This window comes from Lutra lutra, chromosome 8 (assembly GCF_902655055.1).
Source record: "Lutra lutra chromosome 8, mLutLut1.2, whole genome shotgun sequence".
NCBI lineage: Eukaryota > Metazoa > Chordata > Mammalia > Carnivora > Mustelidae > Lutra > Lutra lutra.
In genome coordinates, this window is record NC_062285.1 from 92,469,818 (window position 1) to 92,490,725 (window position 20,908).

The window sequence follows — 20,908 nt, forward strand, 5'->3', positions numbered from 1 at the left end:
GAGGGGGCTTGATCTCAAGACCCCAAGGCCCTGGGATCATGATCTGAGCCAAAGGTAGACACTTAACAGACTGAGCAACCCAGGAGCCCCTACTGAGTGAAAATTTTAATGTACAAAAGACTGATAAGTTATTTGTATTTTTCCTTTTATAAACTGATTGTCATGTCCTTTGCTTATTTTTCTATTGTTCAAAGTTTTTATTGATTTGTATGAATTTTTTATGTTGTAAAGATAGCAGTTGTATGGCAAATATTTCCCTTATTTTTTTCCCCTGTTTTTACCATTATGTGTGTTAAAAATATTTAAAATTTATGCAAATTTACAAATCTTTTCCTTTGTGATTTTGTGCTTTATTAGGACAAGTTTACAAAAGGAAAATTTTACCTTTAACTATCTTTAGTTAGGGGCGCCTGGGTGGCTCAGTTGTTAATCGTCCACCTTCAGCTCAGGTCATGATCCCAGGGCCCTGGGATCAAATCCCGCAATGGGCGCCCAGCTCAGCAGGTAGGCTGCTTCTCTGTCATTCACTCCCCCTGCTTGTGTTCCCTCTCTCACTGTGTCTCTCTCTGTCAAAGAGGTAAATAAAATCTTTGGGAAGAAAAAAAAAAGGAAGTATAAAAGCTAAAAAAAAAGAATACTATCAGAAAAACTTAGAAATAGGATTATTATGCTGCTTTTAAAAAACAAAATACCAATTCTTCCTTCCTTCCTTCTTTACTTTTTGTTGCTTAAAAGCACTTCTACTTCATTATTCACTTATGCCTTTTTATTTTTATTTTATTTCAGTTATGCCTTTTTATTAAAACTGATTCTGATGGTGTGCTTACAGATATAAACATCTAGTCCTCTGGAGCTTAAAAATAATATGAATAAAATCCTTTTTATGGTATGGTGGATCATAAAAAATGTTGGATCATAAAAAAACACTATTTATTTATAAAGATTTTTTTAAAAAAGATTTTATTTATTTATTTGACAGAGACAGTGAGAGAGGGTACACAAGCAGGTAGAGTGGGAGAGGGAGAGAAGCAGGCTTGTCTTCCTCTTTTAAAGATTATTTATTTATTTGACAGAGAGAGATCACAAGTAGGCAGAGAGGCAGGAAGGGCGAGCCCAATGCGGGACTCGATCACAGGACCCTGGGATCATGACCTGAGCCGAAAGCAGCGGCCTAACCCACTGAGCTACCCAGGCGCCCCTGTCTTCCTCTTTTAAATGAAACCTCTTCTAAAGCCTGCTCACCTCAGCAGTGACCGTGAACCTTTGAAACAACCTCCTTTCGGTCAGGATCTCTGCAAGGAAACTAGTATGATTTAAATCAGTTCAGTAACACCAAGGTGTAAATGACTGGTACCCACAGGCGACTTGCAAAAAAAAATTGCATTCTAAAAAAGGATTAACCGGAAGGATTTCAGAAAATATAGATTTTTTTTTTTTTTTTTTTTGGTAGGAGGGTGAATAGAATTCTCTGAACCCATCACCCCGACACAGAAACCATGCCTTGTAGGACTTGTGGGAGGGGACATGGAAAACGCACATTTAATTAATACGTTCTTGAATCGTAGAACGATTTCACCCCTCACCCCCTTCACCAAGGGGCCTCTAAGATCATAACGACCTTGGCCGTCCTTATCTGAGAAAGAACCTCCGCTAGAGAGAAGCGGAGAGGGCAGCTCAACTGAATTACCAGAAAGGATGTTTTCATTTGAATAAACTACCCAGTTGTTACCTCCCCACTCCTCTCCCCTAAGTTTTAGCCCTTCTGGAGGGGCGAGATGCTGCGGTTCGGGACGAAGGGAAACGGCCGCCAGAGGCCCGACGGGCTGGGGGCTCCTCGGCGGGGCGATCTCCACTGCTGCCCGCTGGACTCCCGGGAGGGGCAAGCAAGGAGGGGGCAGCGGCGAAAGTTCCCTGTTCTGCTCTGGTCCTCCCCAAAACCCGAGCAGCGGAGCGGGGGGCGGGTAGCCGGATCACAGAGGACCAGGCAGTTTCCGGGAGGCTGGGGGAGCGCCCCGGGGCACAGCCCGGCCGGACGCAGTCGTCGAAGTGGGCGTTCTGGGCAGCAGACTCTGCTAGGAAGAGCAGGCGCCCGGGAGGGCCGGCCGCACCACCCCCACCTGCGGCCGCGCGGGGAGTGCCCGGACCGCTTGGGCCCAGCCCCGAGCCTCCTGGGGAGGGGCACACGGGGCAGGGCGGGGCCCCGGGAGGCGGGGTCGCGAGGCGCTTGGAGGGTAAAGCCGCGCCTGGAGGCTGGTGGGGAGCCGGCGGGAGGGGCCGGGAGGGCTAGAGTGAGCGGCGGCCGCAGCTGCAGCAGGACGGCCCGCCGGCGGCTCGGGGCCGCGCGCCGGGAACCTCGCGGGGCGGGCGGGCGCGGCACCCCCTGCCTGGCCGCCTGCGCGTCGGGGGGAGGCGGCCCACGCGCGACGGGACCAGCAGCATGAGCAGCGGCTACAGCAGCCTGGAGGAGGACGCCGAGGACTTCTTCTTCACCGCCAGGACCTCCTTTTTCAGGAGAGCGCCCCAGGGCAAGCCCCGCGCCGGCCAGCAAGTGAGTGGCAGGCGCGGCAGGGCGCCGCAGCGGCGGTCCATAGCCCCCGGGATCCCCGAACCCACGTGTATCTGTGGGGCGCGCCGGGCATGCCCGAGGGGAAGGAGGAGGGGGGCGCCTGAAAAGGGGCTTCTGGCTTTTGGGATCCTGGGGTCGTGCCTGGAGGTCGTGCACGTGGGCGTGCGGGCGTGCGCAGGGGGCGGCCAGGGCGAGGGAAGGAGGTGGAAGGGCGGGAGGCCGAGGGCCTGCTCCTGCCTTCGGCGCCGGATGGCCTCTGCCTCCCTGCTTCGGGCTGCGGAAGAGCAGTTCTGAGAGCGTGGAGGCGTCCCCGGCCACTCCCGGCGTTTCCTCTGCTCCGCGGCTGTCCGTGGTCGGGGTCCTGGCCCCGGTCTCCGCTGGGAGTCGGCCCACGGGCAGGGAACTCCCGAGTGGCTTGGGGACTACGGGGTGGTTTTGGTGACCTGGACTCCGCTACCTTCCGGGTCCAGCACGTTGGTGGTGGGGGCGGGGGCGACAGCAGGCGCTCCCGGATCTCGGTTGCGGGAGTCAAGGTGGTGCGTTTCCTGCGAAGTCAGGTTTATGAGTGCCTTCAGTGTTTTGCAAACAAGTTCCGGTGCTAGGTAAATAGCAGCCGGCGCGAGCTGAGCCTTAGACCGTTTTCTTCCTTTTTTGGAGGAAGCATGCCGTGGGAAGTTAGGACTTGGGAAAAGATGAGAAGGGAACTTGGGCGGGTTTGGCCGACCCGGACCGACCGTGTTTTCTTGGAAGGCTTTCCCGAAACGGGCCACTTGGGGTGGACTTCCAGTCCCGCGCGTGAACCCGCGGCCTCTTGGCCCTGGGAGCCGCACCAGGAAGCTCTGCCAGCCCGGCGGTGCTCGCATCGGATTAGTGCGAGGCTGTAACGGAACAAATTTGTTGCTCTTCAACAACAGGCGCTCACCAAACCATTGCTATTAGACTTCGTCCTGGAGGCTGGAGGCAAGGAAAATCGTTCAGGGCCGGATGATGAGTTATGGGAGGGGTGAGGACTGAGTAATGTGTCAGGGTTTCCTCGCCAGACCTTTTAAGTTTATTTAACCACTTTCTGAGGTCAAATTTCTTTTTATGATTCGGAAGTTCTAATCTTTTCAACCTCCTAACTCCCAAACCGGAAGAGGGGGGACAGGGGACAGTGAAGGGCGAGAGTGAAAAGTCAAGTGCCCTTATTCAGTCTCAGGTAATTCTGAGAGAAGTTCCGGGCGGCAGTCTGCCCTCTTTATTGTTTCTAAGGCTTAGGGCTGCACTATTTACTAGTCACTTTGAGCGATGGCTTAGCTTAGGCTGCTGTAACAAATACCATAGACAGGTGACTTAAACACAAATATTTCTCTTAGTTCTGGAGGCTGGAGGTGGATCTCGGTGCCTGGCTGGTGGCTTCGGTTTTGGCAAGGACCCCTTGGCTTGGAGACCGCTGACTCCTTGCAGTGACTCCCATGAAGAAAGGGCTAGATTTCTTCCACTTATAAGGACACTGATCCCATCGTGGGGGCCGCCCTCATGGCCTCATTCCTTACCTACCACAGGACCCACCTCCAAATCCTTTGGCATTGAGGGCTTCCTCATACAAGTTTTGGAGTGGGGGTCCACAAACATTCAGTTCGTAGCAGCTGATACTCTATTTTCAGTAGTAGAGTGTATTTTATTTTTTTATTTTTTAAAGTTTTTAATTTATTTGACAGAGCTCACAAGTAAGGGGGGGGCGGGAGGGGGGGCGGGGCCGGGAGCAGGCTCCCTGCTGAGCGGAGAGCCCAATGCAGGGCTGGATCCCAGGACCCTGGGATCAGGACCTGAGCTGAAGGCAGGCTTAACCCACTGAGCCACCCAGGCACCCCAGTAGAGTGTATTTTAATGGCATGAGTTTGCTCTAAGGTTTGGAAGGCAGAAATACTCTTCCTTTCTCTCGGTTAGGGAAGAGTTGCGTTTCCTTGTGCTTCTCTCACTTGGTTCTTCTTTTGGCCTCTCCTGTCTTTCTCTACTTTGTATTTTCTCCTGCCACTTCTGTTGCTGTCACCATTTGACTAGAACATGACAGAGGTGGTTGCACTCATTTGAAGTTGATTCCAGAGGTGGCTCTTCTCCAGAAAACTTGCTGGTTCTCAGATTGTCCAGGTGTGTGTCAGTCCTTCGCGAGGGCCAGAATATCCAGGTTAGAATTTCGGGAGAAAGTGTTAGTGCTTTAAGAAAATAAAACCTCGGAGCGCCTGGGTGGCGCAGTGGGTTGAAGCCTCTGCCTTCGGCTCAGGTCGTGATCCCAGGGTCCTAGGATCCAGCCCCTCATCGGGCTCTCTGCTCAGCGGGGAGCCTGCTTCCCTTCCTCTCTCTCTGCCTGTGTCTCTGCCTACTTGTGATCTTTCTCTCTCTGTGTCAAATAAATAAATAAATCTTTAAAAAAATAAATAAAACCTCCCCCCACCCCGGGGTTGAATTATACAGTGTTTCTGTTCATTAATCTAGCATATATATTATATAATGTAACTTATTTCACTTTCAGAATTAGCTTAACATTAATATGTATTTTGGAGTATTGTGGTGAAAGTCAGGACAGTAAGACCTAGTTCTTCACTTGAAGGCCTTGTTCTCTATATTCTGAAGCGTTATTGCCTGTGTACTCCCCCTCCTAACATAATACACGCAAGGTGCTGAGTTACGGGCTGTATTTGCCAGGTGGCCCCAGCGTTTGAAACTGAAAAAATTTTTTTTTTTTTTTTTAAGATTTTACTTATTTATAAGGGGCACCTGGGTGGCTCAGTGGGTTAAGCCGCTGCCTTCGGCTCAGGTCATGATCTCCGGGTCCTGGGATCGAGTCTCGAGTCGGGCTCTCTGCTCAGCGGGGAGCCTGCTTCCCTTCCTCTCTCTCTGCCTGCCTCTCTGCCTACTTGTGATCTCTCTCTGTCAAATAAATAAATAAAATCTTTAAAAAAAAAAAAGATTTTACTTATTTATGTGACAGAGAGATCACAGGTGGTCAGGTGGAGGGGTGCGGGGCGGGGGGGAAGCAGGCTCCCTGCTGTGCAGAGAGCCCTATGTAGGGCTGGATCCCAGGACCCTGAGATCATGACCTGAGCCAAAGGCAGTGGCTTAACCCACTGAGCCACCTAGGTGCCCCTGAAACTGAATTTTTGTGAGCGTTTTGGTTAAATTGACTGAATGAGTGTGTTAAATTCCGGATGAGATTTGTGAGTTCAAGAAGTAAAACTTACAAATATAAAGCAAGGCATTATAAGCATAGAACATTTCTTTTACTTTAGGTTGGATAATAGATAAGCCTTTTTCATTTTATTTATTTTCTTTATATTATTATTATTTTATATTTCTACGTATTATATTTTATAGTGGGACAGTGGGACTTGAAGTCATGACCCTGAGATCAAGAGCCAGCCAGCCCTGCCTTTTTCATTTTATTATGCTGGTGATTTTAAGATAGGCCTTTCTAACAAAGCATAAAAGTGAAATTTATCCTTTCTCTAGAAAGGTGGAAAGAGATGTTGCCATAAGGATCTATTATTGATAATAGTAATTTTTTTTTTTTTTTAGATTTTTATTTATTTATTTGACAGAGAGATCACAAGTAGACGGAGAGGCAGGCAGAGAGAGAGAGAGAGGGAAGCAGGCTTCCCGCTGAGCAGAGAGCCCGACGTGGGACTCGGTCCCAGGACCCTGAGATCATGACCTGAGCCGAAGGCAGCGGCTTAACCCACTGAGCCCCCCAGGCGCCCCAATTTTTTTTTTTTTTTTTTTTTTGGGTGCTGAACCACTTGGTGAAAAAGCCAGGAAAATTCAGTTTGTAGGACTCCTGAAAATATCCAGAGGTAGCAAGATGTTTTTGGCAAATGCAGGATGGAGAAAAAGGGGGAGTGGGATGAGGAATTTCATTTCTTCTCTTGCCAGACAAAAGGAACATAGCCCAACTTCTTTCTGTCTCCCAACAAAAACAAAAATCCTATGGATATAAAGAAAATGTTACCGTTTTCTTCCTTATGTTGGTACCCTCTTTAAAAAAAAAGGGGGGGGGCTTAAAAACCTGTCTGGAGAGTAGAAACAGCAGTGAGAGGTGGCCTTTTTTGGTGGCAGTTTGATGACCTGTTTATTGCTGTATCCCTGGGGCGTCCATTGGTACTGGACACAAAGTGATTGCTGAGTGAATGTTAGTTGTATGAATGAATGCTTTCCTGGTTTGGTAATAATTGGCTCATCGCAGGTTTTTCCAAATGTACCCTATCTAATGAGTCTCCCTAGAGCCCCCTGGAAAATTAACTTAAGGAAAGGTAAGGCCTTGTTAAGTGTGTCACTGAAGGGCTCACATACTTTGCTTTTGGTTAATTCTCAGCCCCAACCCCCAAAATTATTTCTTCTTTATTTGTTCTCTTTATTTATTTATTTATTTATTTTTTTTTTTCGAGAGAAAGAGAGCACATGCACCTGTGTGTCCCAGGAAGGGGGAGGGTAGAGGGAGAATCTTAAGCAGAAAATAACACAGAGGACATGGGGAGATGGAGAGGAGAAGGGAGTTGGGGGAAATTGGAGGGGGAGATGAACCATGAGAGACTGGACTCTGAAAAACAATCTGAGGGTTTTTCAGGGGCCGGGGGTGGGAGGTTGGGTGAGCCTGGTGGTGGGTATTAAGGAGGGCACGTATTGCATAGAGCACTGGGTGTGGTGCATAAACAATGAATTCTGCAACACTGAAAAGAAATTTAAAAAAAAAAAAAAAAAAGGATCTTAAGCAGACTACACCCTCAGAGGGAAGGGCACTCCAGACCCGATCTCACAACTCTGAGTCATGACCTGACCTGACATCAAGAGTCAGACACTTTATCAACAGAGCCACGCAGGTGCCCCCCCCATTTCAAAAATCTGATTTTCTCTTTGCAAATATGGACATCTGTAATTCAAGATTTTCTTAAAAGGTTGACCCCCTATTCTGCACATATGTTTGTTACAGTGTTCTTAATTCCTGCTTGTGGATTCACTGTTGTTGTTTCATGTAGAGTGGAGAATGGGCAGTTCTGTAATTTATAATTCTCCTTTTCTACACATTCAGACTTCCAAGAGTAGGAATGAACTAAAATTACTACTATGATCTGTTGGAACATATCTTACTCCATAGCTAAGGTAATCCCTTTTCTTTCTGAGCCTTGGCTAGTTAATAGGAATAAGGAAATGAGACACTCTTTTTGCTTTAGCAGTAGAATAGTCAAGAATTCTTTTTTTTTAAAAGATTTTATTTATTCATTTGAGCGAGGGAGCAAGTGAGAGAGAGAGTATGAGTTTCGGGGACTGGTAGGGGCAGAGGGAGAAGCAGATTCCCTGCTGAGCAGGGAGCCCAGTGCCAGGCTTGATCCCATATGGGATCATGACTCCAACTGAAGGAGACGCTTAACTGACTGAGCCACCCACGTGCCCTGAATAGTCCAAGAAGTCTTAAAATTGTCTCTGTACCACTCTCACTTCTGAAAGAGTTACACTGAAGACTTGTTTAATAAGGAAAGCCTATACAACTCCACATAACAGGTCTCAAGTTCGCCCTATGGGTACTTTCCTTACTATAATTTTTTTTTTAAACATTTTATTTATTTGACAAGAGATCACAAGTAGGCAGAGAGGCAGGCAGAGAGAGAAGGAAGCAGGCTCCCTGCTGAGCAGAGAGCCCGATGTGGGGCTCCATCCCAGGACCCCGGGACCATGACTTGAGCCGAAGGCAGAGGCTTTAATGCATGGAACCACCCAGGTGCCCCTTTCCTTACTATAAGGTAAATATTTTTCTGACTTGCTGTTTGGTTCTGTGTCTTGCTGCTAGAATCAACAGTAAGAAGTTACACTGTTTTATTTAGTGTGTCCATTAGAAGCTTTGGCGATAAATCACTGGGAGTAAAAGAATAGTGATTTAGGGATGCCTGGGTGGCTCAGTGGGTTAAAGCCTCTGCCTTCGGCTCGGTCATGATCTCAGGGTCCTGGGATCGAGCCCCAGAACGGGCTCCCTGCTCAGCAGGGAGCCTGCTTCCCCCTCTCTCTCTGCCTGCCTCTCTGCCTGCCTCTCTGCCTACTTGTGATCTTTGTCTGTCAAATAAATAAATCTTAAAAAAAAAAAATAGTGATTTAAAAACCTCAAAGGTATTTTGATTGTACTAACTCTTGCATTCAGTTTTGATCCCGATGGTGTTGAATGCAAACATTCCTACTAGTCCTTTTGCCTGGTGCGGTGATTTGCACATTTCATCTTCCATGTCTGATAAATTCTGTTTTTTACACAGTACCTATTAATCCATTGGAATTTTGTGTTTGTGTGAGCAGAACTCGCAAAGACACATTCTTTTCACTCAACTTCAAGAGAAAATTAGTCACCTCTTATATGAACAATACATCTCTACTCTGTTTCTTCTTCTGGCTAACTTGCAAGATTTGGAATTATTTGGAAAGCAGTGACACAAAACATTTATGAAAAGAGAAGCTAAAAATACCCAATAATGTGCTTATTCTTTTTAGACTTCCTTTGGCAGTCAGTGCATGTCATACTGTAAACGTTCGTTTTCTGGGAGAAGAAGAATGAGGCAGACCAAATGCTTGGTCCGTAACTCTTAGCCCTGAGCGCCAGTTCTTGTCCCTCAACCCCGTGCCCAGTTGCCCACATAAGTAACCATCTTTTGATGCCCTGGTTTGAGACTTGCTTTTCACTTCTGATTTGGCTGAGCGCCATTATCTGGGAAGGGGGGTGCTCTTCAGAAGCAATGGTGAAATGACAGAACAAGATAGTGCGAAAGTGTTGCTGTTGTATAAGCAACTAAATTATTATTTTGGCTAAATTGGCCTGTTTGTATCCCTTAAGTTTTTTATTTTTTTTTATTTACTTATTTGACAGAGATCACAAATAGGCAGAGAGGCAGGCAGAGAAAGAGGAGACTCGGGCTCGCTGCTGAGCAGAGAGCCCAGTGCGGGGCTTGATCCCAGGACCCTGAGATCATGACCTGAGCCAAAGGCAGAGTCCTTTTCTTTTTCTTTTTTTTTTTAAGATTTTATTTATTTGTTTGACAGATCACAAGTAGGCAGAGAAGCAGGCAGAGAGAGAGGACGAAGCAGGCTCCCTTCTGAGCAGAGAGCCCAATGTGGGGATGTGGGGCTCCATCCCAGGACCCCGGGACCATGACCTGAGTAGAAGGCAGAGGCTTTAACCCACTGAGTTACCCAGGTGCCCCTGGCCTGTTTGTATCCTTGTTTCATTGAAGAGCTCTGTACAGTGCCTAGGAAGAGGTTTAGTTCTTCTTTTTTTTTTTTTTTTAAAGGTTTTATTTATTCATTTGACCAAGGGAGAGACAATGAGAGAGGGAACACAAGCAGGGGAGTGGAAGAGGGGGAAGCAGGCTTCCTGCTGAACAGGGAGTCAGATGCCGGACATGAGCTGAAGGCAGATGCTAAATGGACTGAGCCACCCAGGCACCCCAAGAAGTTTAGTTCTAAGCAAGCATTAGCAATGTGACAAGGCCCTGCTTCTTGTTCAGTCTCTGATACAACTTACAAAATAACCACATGCGATGAGGACTGTAGTCATACCAGCCTCACTTTTTTTCAAGATCCACGTGGTTCCCCATTGCAGAACCTTGCCCTGGGATTGCTGCCAGCCATTCTCCTTCCCATGTTAATCTGCCTGTCCCCTCAGAGAGGTCTTTCTGAACCACCAGTCTGAAGTAGGTACCCCTCCCCTCTTAAAGCCCTCTGCTCTTTCATAGCAAAGATTATAATATGTTGTTATATTTAGTTTAACAAGGGCAGAGACTCCTGTGTTCAAGGAGCACATAAAATAAATGCTCCATGCTTGGTGTGCGAAGGAATGAAAGCTTACTAATTTTGGATGGAAGTTGCAGTACTGGGTACTGTGAGTTTTCCTTTATATACAAATTAACACAAATTTTCCCCCTCTCCCAACTAGACCATAAACCTCCGTGGTATCTTACACATTAGTGTCATTTAAAAATAGATGATAACGGTAATAGGTGTTATTACTAGTTTATGTATAATTCACTTTATATATTTCCCCCTTATTTTAAGAAAGCCTATCATTCATTTATTCAGTAATATATTGAATTTATTTTATAAACAATTTATTTTTGCTATGAAGGAAAGAGCAGAGCGTTTTTGTAAAGCTTTTGTTTTTATGTATTAGAGTGTGGGAGAGTGCCCATGCGTGCTGGGGGAAGGGGTAGAGGCAGAGGGAGGAGACTCCCCGCTGAGCAGGGAGCCTGAGGAGGGGCCCAGTGAGGGGCTTGACCCCAAAACCCTGAGATCTTGACCTAAACCAGAGACAGACACTTAGCCCATGGAGACACCCAGGTTCCTGGAGAACAAAGAGTATTAAGAGGGGGAGGGGTTCCTACTTTGTTTTGTCTTAGTTTTATTTTTTAAAAGATTTTATTTTTATTTATTTAAAAGATTTTATTTATTTATTTGACAGAGATCACAAGTAAGTAAGTAGGCAGAGAGGCAGGCAGAGAGAGAGGGGGAAGCAGGTTCCCTGTTGAGCAGAGAGCCTGATGGGGAGGCTTGATCCCAGGTCCCTGAGATCATGATTGGAGCTGAAGGCCAAGGCTTAACCCACTGAGCCACCAGGCGCTCCTAAAGATTTTATGTTTAATTTCTACATCCAGCTCGGGGCTTGAACTCAAAATCCTGAGATCAGGGGCACCTGGGTGGTTGAGTGGGTTAAGCCTCTGCCTTTGGCTCAGGTCATGGTCTTAGGGTCCTGGGATCGAACCCCGCATCAGGCTCTCTGCTCAGAGGGGAGCCTGCTTCCTCCTCTCTCTCTGCCTGCCTCTCTGCCTACTTGTGATCTCTGTCTGTCAAATAAATAAATAAAATCTTAAAAAAAAAAATCCTGAGATCAGGAATTGCACACTCCACCGACTGGGCCGTCCAGATGCCCCCATTTAGTAATATTTTTTAAAAGCTTACCAACTAGACAGCTCTCTAATTTTTCTTTAAAGAGCTTGCTCCTTTAGTTCAAAGGAAACTCGTACGTGTTGATGGTTTTTCAGGGAACCATGTCTATTGTGTAGATAGAGTATGGTAAAGCTATACATCTGTTCGGATGGAAAGTTTACTGAGAAGGTGTATTCCTGTAAAACAAGTCACATTTCCCTGTTGACATTTGTCCAGAAACTATAGATGATTGTGTTCCACAGAAACCTCATCATTCTCAAGGATATGAAATGCATTAAACAGAGTTAATGTTAATACCACTAATCAGACCTTAACCACTCCTTTTTTTTTAAGTAGTTCTTTTTTTTTTTTTTTAATATTTATTTGACAGATCACAAGTAGGCAGAGAAGCAGGCAGAGACAGAGAGAGGAGAAAGTAGGCTTCCTGCTGAGCAGAGAGACTGACTCCGGTTCGATCCCAGGACCTTGGGATCATGACCTGAGCCGAAGGCAGAGGCTTTAACCCACTGAGCCACCCAGGTGCCCCCTTAACCACTCTTTTGAATGAAGTTAGTTTTCTGGGTTTTTCTTTACTTCTTCTTCTTCTTCTTTTTTTTTTTTTAATATTATTTGACAGAGATGGAAAGCACAAGCAGGCAGAGCTGCAGGCAGAGGAAGATGGAAAAGCAGACTCTCTGATGCGCAGGCAGCCCTATATAGGGCTCCATCCCAGGACCCTGGGATCATGACTTGAGCCAAAGGCAGCTGCTTAACTGACTGAGCCACTCAGGTGCCCCCCAGGATTTTCTTTTTCTTTTTTTTAATTTTATTATCCCCCAGGATTTTCTTAATAGTTAACACTAGTTTGGGTATCTGTGGCTAGTAAAATGATTTTTAATTTTTTCTTTTTTAATGGATAGGGCCAGAGATGCAGTAGGATGTCTAAGCCCATGATCAATGATTAAAATGTGATATGCGTGTAAAAATGTTGTGAATGGGGGCGCCTGGGTGGCTCAGTGGGTTAAAGCCTCTGCCTTTGGCTCGGGTCATGATCCCAGAGTCCTGGGATCGAGCCCTGCGTCGGGCTCTCTGCTCAGCGGGGAGCCTGCTTCCCGTTCTCTCTCTGCCTGCCTCTCTGCCTACTTGTGATCTCTGTCTGTCAAATAAATAAATAAAATCTTTAAAAAAAGGTTGTGAATGGAAGAGACCATCCGTCCTAGATTTATTTTAGAGTGCGTGAGAGAGCCCACATGCAAGCGGGGGGAGGGGCAGAGGGAGAGAATCTTCAAGCAGAGTCCTGCTGAGGAGGCCACTTGGATCTCACGACTCCATGATACCATGACCTGAACTGAAACCAAGTTGGATGCTTAACCTACTGTGCCACTCAGGTGCCCCTAGAAGAGCCCATCATTCTAAAGCAGGACTGCCCAGTATGGGAGTTCCTGGCCACGTGTGGTTGTTGAGCACTTGAAATGTGGCTGGCCTGAACTGAGAGGTGCTGTAAGTATGAAATACACACTGGATTTCCAAGACAAAGGAAGAAAATATAAAATATATCAGAGTGGTTGTTTAATATTGCTTATATGTTGAAGCAATATTTGGGATATGCTGAGCTGAATAAAATTAATTTTTACCTGTTTATTTTTTAACATGGCTACAGGAAAATTTAAAATTACATATGCAGGGGCGCCTGGGTGGCTCAGTGGGTTAAAGCCTCTGCCTTCGGCTCAGGTCATGATCCCGGGGTCCTGGGATCAAGCCCCGCACTGGGCTCTCTGCTCAGCAGGGAGCCTGCCTCTCTGCCTACCTGTGATCTCTGTCTGTCAAGTAAATAAATAAAATCTTTAAAAAAAAATTACATATGCAGTTCGCATTCTGTTTTCTGCTGGACAGTGCTGTTTACTAGGGGCTTTGATCTCCATCCTCTGGTGGCTGCAGAGGAACAGACGGGTTGCCAGCCAGGCACCCTGGGAAGATTTTTCTTCATAAAGAGGAACTTGCCCTTTCCTGTTGGGAATGGTTTTTCAGCCTCTCTTGGGTCATGCATACTAGCATTTTGAGGTTATGAAACCCGTGTGTGGGGAACTTCCTTTTATCTGACTTATGAGTTGATAGATAAAACTATCCTAAAGGCATTTCAAACTGCAGCCCTGCCTTAAGTTTACAGAGAATGGGGTTCATTAATTCATAGAGTACTAACACAGCAAGAGTAATACACATTTTATAGAATGTAATTGCTAACACTTGCTACATGATTCAGTCAGCTAAGAATAATTTACTAATTATATACTGCAGCACTCAGGTTTTTTTTTTTCCCCAGATTCTAAACAAAGTGAGATAATTGGAGGAGGAAGAAGGATGAATTTGGGAATTGGAATCCAGAAGAATAGATTGAGAAGATATGGATTTAAAAGGTTTTAGAATGCAGTCAGCACAGAGTTTTTCATGAAATTAATGAGGTCTAGACAATGTGTGTGTTAAGATAGTAAGCTGGTTTTCTAAATTCATTCCCACGGAATATTCCATTAAATTTTTTAGAATTGTTTCCTAGTGTTTTCATTTGTCCTTCCTTTTTTAAAAAGTAATTTCTAGGGGCGCCTGGGTGGCTCAGTGGGTTAAGCCGCTGCCTTCGGCTCGGGTCATGATCTCAGGGTCCTGGGATCGAGCCCCGCATTGGGCTCTCTGCTCGGCAGGGAGCCTGCTTCCTCCTCTCTCTCTACCTGCCTCTCTGCCTACTTGTGATCTCTCTCTGTCAAATAAATAAAAATAAAATCTTTAAAAAAAAAATAAAAATAAAAAGTAATTTCTACCCCCAGTGTGGGGCTAGAACTCCTGACCCCGAGATAAGGAGTTGCATGCTATGGACTGAGCCAGCCAGGTGCCCCTCATTTGTGCTTTTACATGCATTATAATCATACTGATTTTCAAAATCCCATTAAAAAAAGTTGTGGTAAAATAGACCTAACCTAAAATTTGCCATCTAGACAGTTGTTCATGTAAATCATTTTGAAATGTTCAGTGGTATAAAGTATCTTTTCATTTTAGTGTCTCCAATTGCCAGAACTTTTTCATCTGGAAACCGAAATTCTGTTTCCGTTAAACTGCACCCCCCCACCATACTCTAGGCAGTCAGCCTTCTATTTTCTGTTTCTATGCATTTGACTAGTCTAGATAGCTCATAGAAGTGAAATCATACACTATTAGTTTAAGTCTTTTTGTGACTGGCTTATTTCACTTAGCACGATGTCGTTAAGGTTCATCCGTGCTGTTCCATTTGTTAGAATGTCCTCCCCCCCCTTTTTTTAAAAGATTTTATTTACTTGACAGATCACAAGTAGGCACAGAGAGAGAGAGGAGGAAGCAGGCTCCCCACTGAGCAGAGAGCCGGGCTCCATCCCAGGACCCTGGGATCATGACCTGAGCCGAAGGCAGAGGCTTTAACCCACTGAGCCACCCAGGTGCCCCTAAAATCCCCTTCCTTGAATGGAATATTCTGCTGCATGTATATACCACATTATGATTATCCATTTGTCAGTCGGTGGCTAATTGGGTGCTTCCACCTCCTGGCTATTGGGAATGATGCTGCAGTGAACATGGGTGTACAGATAGCTCTTAGAGACCCTGCTTTCAATTCTTTCGGGTACATCTGTGGGCATACCCGCAGATGGCATTGCTCAACCATACAGTAGTTATATTTTTAATTTTTTTAAGAAATTCTGTCCTGATAAATTTGAATCTTGCTATTTAGACAGGATTAATGAGCTCTTGCTGAATGATTGATTACAGCTAACACAGCTATCGTTTTCATGTCTGCCTTGGATTTCATTGAATAGGCATTATTTTCTAAATTTTGGAACACTGAGATGTTCCTGATTTTTTTTTTTTTTTTTGCTGCTACGCATAACAGTGTAGTGAATGTTTTGAGGGAGAGACCTTTCCCAATATGGATTAACCTCAGGATAGATGTACAGAATGGAATTCTACTTAAGCAATGATGGTCTGGCCATATTTATACCTGTTTGTTCTCTTGCACTAATTGAAGGCTGCATTTTTAACTAGTTTCATTGTGCCCTTAGCTCCATTTGGGTGTAGTCATTAAAACAGAGGGAAAACTGGGGCCCCTGGCAGCCTCAGTCAGTAGAACATGCCACTCTTGATCTCGGGTTTGTAAGTTCAAGAAGCCTCACTTTGGGCCTAGAGGTTACTTAAAAAACAGAAGAAAAGCTTTGTAAAGGCACCTTGTTGTTAGTTAATTGCATTCCTTTAAGCAGTAAATGTAATATTTTTCTGCACTTCTAAGTGGATCTTCCTCTTGGTATGAGCATTGTTCATGGCCTTTGACCATTTGCGAGGTAGGTAGGAAATCTCCAGAGAGCCCGTTCTTGAGTCCTGTGCATATTTAGCTGGGCAGATGGTTTCCCTTTTTTTGTGGTCAGCTAAACTTCAGGTTATTTTTGACTTACTGTGTTTGTTCCAAAGGGACATTACATATTCTGGCATTTTGAAATACTTTAGCATGTGTCTCGGGCTGACATCATTGAAACTTGGAGCGTAAAAACAAACAGCAAACCAAACAAACAAACCCCCCCAAAACAAAACTAAACACAAAACCACTTAACTTTTATAATTATGACACAGGAAAGGCATTACTAAGAAAGCATCAGTGTCCTATGAATACACTGGAATTACAGAGGGTGGGAGCTGGGTGATAACGTCTTTAACCATGTTAAAAAAAATGACCGAAAGTGCCTGTTTATCTTTGAATTTCAATAAATAAATAAATAAACAAATTTAGAATTTCAGTAAATTTAGTGCCAGTGTTCCAACCACCCTGGTAGAATTCAGAAGAACTATATAAATAGACCAGGTATTGAAAAAAGGATTGTAGGACAAACTACTAAAACCCCCACTTACAAAAAGGATTTTTATACTGTTTACTTATAAGCTTCTTGTCTTTTGTTGAAACATTGCAATTAGATGGAATTTGGCATCGATACTTTTTAAGTCTTGGGGCCGTGTCAAAAGTTTTTGCTTAGTCTCTTGTAATCTGATTAACTCCTACTAGTTTGCTTTCATTTAAGTTTTTCTTCAGAATATTTTAAAAAAGTGAATCTTTTAAAGAGATGTAAGAAATTATTTCTGACTTTAGATAGATCACGAGCCCTCCTTCATCCTCCTATTCTTAGACAACTCAAGTTTACTGTGAAAATTTCCTATAAATGCTTGTTTTGAGGAATCCTTTTTGGTACTTTGCCAGTGAAGTCATAGAAATTTCTGTGTATCTGATCACAGTTCTCAAACAGCAAACCAAAAACTGAAAGATTTGCATGAAAATAGAAAAATAGCTGTATGCATTACATAGGAAGAAAAAAAATACCAATACTAAAAATGAAGTTTAGCATTCTACAGTGTTTTACAGTTTAGGGAGCATTCCAAGGGACTTAAAATGCAGTTGATTTATTTGGACTCTAATTTCAGTGGAACTTGGAGATGAGAAACCAACAGAAGTTTTATTGCTGTAGACTTTCTGCAGATTTCAGGTTTTAATGGCATCGCAGAGGTGAATTCAGGGATATTTGATTGGAGTCCGTCATTTCCCAGCTATGGGAAAATGTAAATATTATGTAGGTGGTTTAAAGAAACAATAATATTACTTGTGTCCATTTAAGGTCTGTTTCTGTTTGTTTAAACAGGCTTGTGGATCGCTTTTTCTTGCCAGTTTTCCTTTGGGGGGAAGTTACTGCCCTTTCAGATCTCTCTGAAGTTTGAAAATTGCTTTCTCTGATGACTGGCGCTGGCCACGTGGTGCGGATGGTTGGAAGGAGTGTGGTTGGTTAGGCTGTGGCTGCTGTGCTGAGCTGGGGTGTGATTCTTGGCTGTCCTGTGGGGCTCTGTTAGAGGAAATGTGGCCCGTGGACTGTACCCAAAGCCCAATTATTCCGGCCATTTGGTGCAGAGGATCAGAGGTAGGTCCTTTAGGGGAAGGTAGTACCTCTCAAAAAGGCAAACATAGCACCAGTTATCAGAGAATCAACTTTTATTTAATTATTTGACAGGGATCACAAATAGGCAGAGAGGCAGGCAGAGAGGGAGGGGGACGCAGGCCCCCCGCTGGGCAGAGATTCCGGGCTTGATCCCAGGAGTCTGGGATCATGACCTGAGCCCAAGGCAGAGGCTTTAACCCACTAAGCCACCCAGGCGCCCTGAGAATCAACTTTTGATGGAAGTAGTTCTGTGCATCTATCTATCTTATCTTCTCTTTCTTCTTTCAGCATATAATCTATTATTTGCTTCAAGGGTACAGGTCTCTGAATCATCAGTCTTACACAATTCACAGCACTCACCATAGCACATACCCTCCCAGTGTCCATCACCCAGCCACTCTACCCCTTCTTCCCCCACCCCCCCAGCAACCCCTAGTTTGTTTCCTGAGATTCAGAGTCTCTTGTGGTTTGTCTCCCTCCCCAGTACCATCTTGTTCTGTGCATTTTAATTAACAGTAGATCTTTATCTTTTTTTTTTTTAATTTTATTTATTTACTTGAGAGAGACAGAGCACGTGAGAGGGGGTAGAGGGTCAGAGGGAGAGGCAGACTCCCTGCTGAGTAGGCAGCCCAGTGTGGGACTCCGGGACTCCAGGATCATGACCTGAGCTGAAGGCAGTCGCTTAACCAACTGAGCACACAGGCGCCCTGGATCTTGATCCCTTGAGGAGAGAGCTATTTAAAAAAAGGGGGGGGGGATAGCTGGATTTTGTAATGGACTAAAAGGGGGTGTGTTCTTGACGGATGACAAGCAGCTGTGTAAGGCAGCCTGGGTTCTAAATCCTTGCTCGCCAGCCAGTGTCTTGGGCAAGTCCTTGCACCTCTTTAAGTAAGCTTCAGTCTGTAAAGTAGCAGGATGCCTGGCACATCATAAGCTGTAATGAGTTAATAGCAATTTTAAAGAACCAGCTATTTATCCTTGAAAGGTTCTTCTGTGTAGGGTCATGCACTTCATCTGAGTTTTGGGCTGAGCAGAGAACTGACCATGGAAGGGAGATTCGAAGCCAAAGAATGAAAGTGGCAAGAAATTAGGTGTGTCTCTCTGGTTTTATTGACCAAAATGAACTGGGAATCCTCATTGTCCTTGATCAAGAAGATTCAGTCATTCCTGGAGGCTTTTTTTTTGTCAAGCCACTTCCAGTCTCACTGTAGTTCCTTTGTTTTCTGGTAAAGGGGTGGTTGTCTCTTGACCAAGCCTGAAGCCACCTAGCAAAGTCTTCACCAACTTCTTTTTTTCCTTAAAGCAAGCCACTCCAGTGGAAAGACAATGATCAGGCCTGTGAAAATGGGTTCTTTTTAAGAGTTTATGTATGGGGCGCCTGGGTGGCTCAGTAGGTTAAGTCTCTGCCTTCGGCTCAGGTCATGATCCCAGGGTCCTGGGATCGAGCCCCGCGAGCCCCGCATCGGGCTCTCTGCTCAGCAGGGAGCCTGCTTCCCCCTCTCTCTGCCTGCTTCTCTGCCTGCTTGTGATCTCTCTCTCACTCTCTGTCAAATAAATAAATAAATCTTTAAAAAAAAAAAAGAGTTTATGTATAAGTTAACAAACCAAAGGGTTTTTTCTTTTTCTTTGAATTTCCTCTGTTCTCCCTTACTGCCTCTGGCTGCACAGTTTTCCTCAAGGATGCCGGCTTGACCTGCTGACGAATTTGGCTTCTTCCTGGGGGCTTTCCTTTTTCCTCCAGAAGGTGTGCTCGTTGTTTAGGGACTTAGTCACCGTTTTGTTTCTGGTTTTCATGAGATCAAATAGAATGAGTAATGTATTTAACTGTGTAAGTCACTGCAAAGGGGGTGCTGCGGCTGTCATTCGAATCCCATCTGCACGTGGCATTGTGGCCAAGTTCCTAGCCCCCTGGTCTCCCACCCACAGTGTATCAGCTGGACCCAGCCACGGTTCAGAAACAAGGCCCCAGCGCGCCAGGAACACAGGCTTTAAAGCTGCCCAGTGAGTCACGAGATCTGCTCGGGGCACTCCTCCCAGTTCATTTATGCTCTGTAAAACTGGCATGAGTGTTGGAATCTGGTGGGAAACCTCTTCCTTTGGACCACGTGAGCCTCTTGGGGTTTGCTATTCCCTCTCCGTACCCAATCTCCCCTTCCTTTGGTTGTGTTTCTTACAATAAATTGGTTGTCTAAAACTGGCTTTAGATTCTTAATGCCACTGTGAATATTTTTAATCACTTGAATTGTAAATTTGTAATTGTAAATTTTACTGATACACTCTTCCATAAATGTAATTTATTCATATAAAAAACTTAGACATTAACTAGCATGTGAGTACATGCTCAATAAAGGTTAACTGTTACTTCTAGTAGTATTAGCATTAGTTTATTAGTATTAAAAACAATTTGTTAGGAGATTTTACCCAGTGTGATTTGCTGGAAGAATCCAGGGATGTAGAATTGGGAAATCATCTTGGGTTTGAATCTGTCCTTTACCAGCTCTGGGAGTTTTGAACAGGTTCCTTAACTTTTTTTTTTTTAATTTTTTAGATTTTATTTATTTTTTTGACAGAGATCACAAGTAGGCAGAGAGGCAGGCAGAGAGAGAGAGAGAGAGGAGGAAGGAAGCAGGCTCCCTGCGGAGCAGAGAGCCCGACATGGGGCTTGATCCCAGGACCCCCGGATCTTGCCCTGAGCCGAAGGCAGAGGCTTTAACCCACTGAGCCACCCAGGCGCCCCAGGTTCCTTAACTTCTTGAGTATTAGCTTGTTAATTTTTTTTTTTTAAGATTTCATTTATTTATTTATTTGAGAGAGCGAGAAAGAAAACCTGAGCTGAGGGGAGGCAGACTCCCTGCTGAGCAGGAAGTCCAACGTGGTGCTTGATCCTGGGACCCTGGAATCATGACTTGAGCTGAAGGCCGACAATTAACTTACTGAACCACCCAGCACCCCCCCCTTTAAAATTTTTTTATTTATTTGAGAGGAGAGCAAGCGAGGGAACAGGAGAAGGGGGAGAGGGAGAAAGAAAGGCAGACTCTTCTCTGAGCAAGGAGCTCAGACTGGATTCCGGACCCTGAGATCATGATCAAGGCAGATGCTTAACTTACTGAGCCACTCAGGCGCCCTCAACTTGTTAATCTTTAAAACAGTTATTATGGGGTGGCTGGGTGGCTCAGTCCGTTAAGCAGCTGCCTTCGGCTCAAGTTGTGATCCCAGGGTCCTGGGATTGAGTCCCGGGTTGGGCTCCTTGCTCAGCAGGGAGCCTGCTTTTCTCTCTGCCTGCCACTCCCCCTGCTTGTGTTTTCGTGCTCTCTCTCAAATAAATAAAAGTCTAAAGCAAAAAACAAACCCAAAACAATTCACTACCTTGCAGATAAAAATAGACATACATAAGTGAGATGGGGGAACTAAATTCATTTTTCTTTTCTTT

The 20,908-nt window shown here is 45.1% G+C and overlaps 1 protein-coding gene across 1 annotated transcript in view; it reads left to right on the forward strand.

Annotated features, from left to right (window-relative positions):
- The first annotated feature begins 2,241 nt into the window (after window positions 1-2,241).
- Window positions 2,242-20,908, forward strand: part of LOC125106020 (ras association domain-containing protein 3) — a 75,978-nt gene continuing 57,311 nt past the window's right edge. Inside the window, exon 1 of the mRNA XM_047739445.1 lies at window positions 2,242-2,548. Within this exon, the coding sequence (XP_047595401.1) occupies window positions 2,438-2,548 (111 nt within the window). The 5' untranslated portion in view covers window positions 2,242-2,437. The remainder of the gene's footprint in view (window positions 2,549-20,908) is intronic.